Raw genomic sequence first — 3163 nt, 5'->3', positions numbered from 1 at the left:
CTGCTGGCCCACTGTGCAGTCTAAATTAGAGAAAAGAGGGGACAAATGAACAAACCGACCCTAATTGTAGAAAAGCCTTGCTTTATTATAATTATTTTTGTAACTCGCTTTGTAGTTCTTAATAAAGAGTCCCTCGATATGGCATGGGCCTCTTTCTAACTTTTTCCAAAAACTTGTAAAAGCTGTCTTTTATGTTATAAAAAATCGTCTTATTAAAGATAAATTAGGTTTATTCAAAATTTTATGTAGTTTTACATTCTTTTGCTTCTTAAGATGTTAAATTTTAAATCACAAGGAGTAAAAAATTCCAAAATAGAAAAGGTGTCGGTATGAGATGATAAAACTAGTATTAACCGCTTAACGTGCGTTTTTTTGCATTTATTTTTAGAGCTACCTTTTATTGTTAAATTTTGATATTTAAATGTCTAAAAAATTAACCGTTGATTTTTAAAAATCGCTTTCAATTTTACAAATTATTGAGAGTTAACAAATTATAATGATTTTTGTCTTAAAAACGTCAAACAAAAGAAGCCCGCATAGAAAACAATTACGGCATGGGTCAATAATACCGGCAAGCAGAAAATCGAGGATATGAATAAAAAATAACAGCCTACGCAGGCAAAGCAGGTGGCAGATTTCTTGTAACACGGCATGGGACATATTAAAAACTTTCCAAAACACAAGGCTGTGATACGGCAGGGGTTCAAAATTTTTCGGTATGCATAGCTCGGCGTGGGACAGAATTAAAATTTTCCAAAACACAAGGCTGTGGTACGGCATGGGTCAACCAATGCATAGTGAGTTAGGAGTTATCCTTATACGGCATGGGCCAAATTTTATTGACCCGTCCCGAAGGGGTATATAAAGCACTTACAACTGGCTTTCCCGCTAAAACTGCTTACATCTTCACCGTATAAACATCTCACGTCACATAAACACCCAAAATGGCTGCTGAGAAGAAGCTGAATGGTCTGACCAAGCCACTGACTTTGTCTCCTGAGCTGGCTGCTATTGTTGGCGCCAAGAAGGACGAGAAGCTGGCTAGATCCGAGATTGTGAAGAGGCTCTGGGCTTACTTGAAGGCTAACAACCTCCAGGCAAGTTAATTTATTTGTTCTTCTTGAATCGTTTTGGAATTATTTGCCAGTGAAAAGGATTGTTCTTTGCTTTTGCTGATTGTTATTGTTTTATTGTGGTATATTAACTAATCTTAATGTTACTTTTCAGGACCCCGACAACAAGCAGTATTTCACCCCCGACGCCAAGATGGCCCCTGTCTTCGGAAAGGAGAAAATCAAGGCTTTCGGCATGGCCAAGTACCTCAAGACCCACCTTTCTTAAATATTAATTTCAAAGATATCACCTACTGATATATTTGGATTTAATAGTAAATTGATAAATATGAAACTCATTTCAGTTTGAAGTTAATAGTGCTTCACAGTTTTTATAGACTTCAAACTGAGACTTTAATATATTATTAAATGTTATTTAATGACTCCGCATTTGTGTGTACCTGACCATTTATAAAAATTAACCAAACTCTGGGTACCCGGTACTACGATAGCTGGTTGTCCCAGTAATTTTAACTTTAAAACAATTCATACATTTTTAAATGACTAGGTAATAGTTATTTATGTTTGTGACTATTTTTAGTTGTTTTTAACTTAATAAATTGTTAGTAAATACAATAATTTGATTTACTCGTATTCATTCGAATCCGGTGGATAGGAACCGGTTCTCATCCATACAAAAAAAATGTCTAGCATCGTATTATATGCAGCTTTCTACGAATAACCAGTTTTTAGTCTTTGGCACCTCGGGGCTAAAAAAAACTAGTTTTATTATCATAATTGTACATTCTATATCCGCGGAAAGCCGTTTATAATACGATGCGAGAAATAACTCATTTACATAATATTATGAATTAACCGTAACTTTAAATTTTTGTTCAAGTTGTTTCTTAATTCGATAGGTTGCGTGAATTTTCCCGCGCATTTAACCAATGATCACGTAACGGTTTTAGCAAAAATTTACGATCTCGTGTACCGAAATAAAGATGTTTCTGTATATTTTATCAAAATCGGTATCTTATTTTATTGTATTTATTTTCGCAACAGTGAAGTATCTTATAGGTATAGAATAGTATTTAGCAGGAATAAGGTATAACCAACAAGGGAATTAAATCTAAACTAATATTTGGGGGGCAAATGGAGAGGTCGTCAATTATACGATGTGTTGCCCCCCCAACGACAGCTGAAAAACACTTAAAGGTTTCGTGATTTTTTCCCGAATTAATTTCGTTATTGGTATAAGCTGAGTAGTTAGGCTAAACTAATAAACAAAAACATGCGTTCATAAAGTAAATTTAAGAAAAATGTTTAAAACAATTCGATTGTGGCGTTACTTCCGTTGTGTGTTTGAAAATTAATACTAAAATTTTAATTGTATTAATTACCGCAAAAATTATGCAAAATTGAAAAAATCTTTTTAAAATCATTCAAGTTATTGAATATTTACAATTTTTTTGACTAGCGGCCACACCTCCTAGAGGTTTCTAGGGGCACTTGGGGAGGAAATAAGATAGGGTTACTCCCCCCCTTCCCCCCTTATTTTTAATTTCAGTTCTAAAACATCGATAGATCAAAAGATTTGTTCAAGTTCAATTACCTAAATAAGCTAAGAATTTTCGAAAAATATCAAAAAATCTTTGCGTTAAATTGCTATTAGAGTGTAAATCTTTTGTCGTCTTCTGCGTAAACAAAATCACCAAACTTTGTAATGTTCTAATGCACATTTGGGCAGATCAAGTAAAAAAGGGTATATAAAGTGTTATTTTTTATCATTTTTTTGCCACAATTCAGTCAAAACATGCTTTTTTCACCTCAAAAAATACTGATTTATACTTTTCTCGTATTCATTCGAATCCGGTGGATAGGAACCGGTTCTTATCTATACGAAAAAACTATGTATAGCATTGTATTATATCCAGCTTTCTACGAATATATAAATGTACAATCATAAGATTAAAACCAGGTTTTTTAGCCGGTGCCTTCGGCACCTCGGGGCTAAAAAAACTAGTTTTAAACTTATAATTGTACATTCTATTTTCGCGGACAGCCGTTTATAATACGATGCAAGAAATAACTATTCTTTCATTTTTAAA

General features: G+C 33.5%; 1 protein-coding gene across 1 annotated transcript; it reads left to right on the top strand.

The window, feature by feature from the left end:
- Positions 1–884: 884 nt before the first annotated feature.
- LOC145328608 (uncharacterized) lies at positions 885–1691 on the top strand. The gene is made up of 2 exons (XM_080172353.1): positions 885–1097; positions 1228–1691. Exons 1-2 carry the CDS (start codon positions 945–947, stop codon positions 1339–1341), a joined length of 267 nt encoding a protein of 88 aa, XP_080028479.1. The 5' UTR covers positions 885–944; the 3' UTR covers positions 1342–1691.
- The last annotated feature ends 1472 nt before the right edge of the window (positions 1692–3163 follow it).

Source organism: Acartia tonsa, chromosome 9 (genome assembly GCF_053477335.1).
Source record: "Acartia tonsa isolate MP-2025a chromosome 9, ASM5347733v1, whole genome shotgun sequence".
Lineage (NCBI taxonomy): Eukaryota > Metazoa > Arthropoda > Copepoda > Calanoida > Acartiidae > Acartia > Acartia tonsa.
This window is presented reverse-complemented; position numbering and strand designations above follow the sequence as displayed.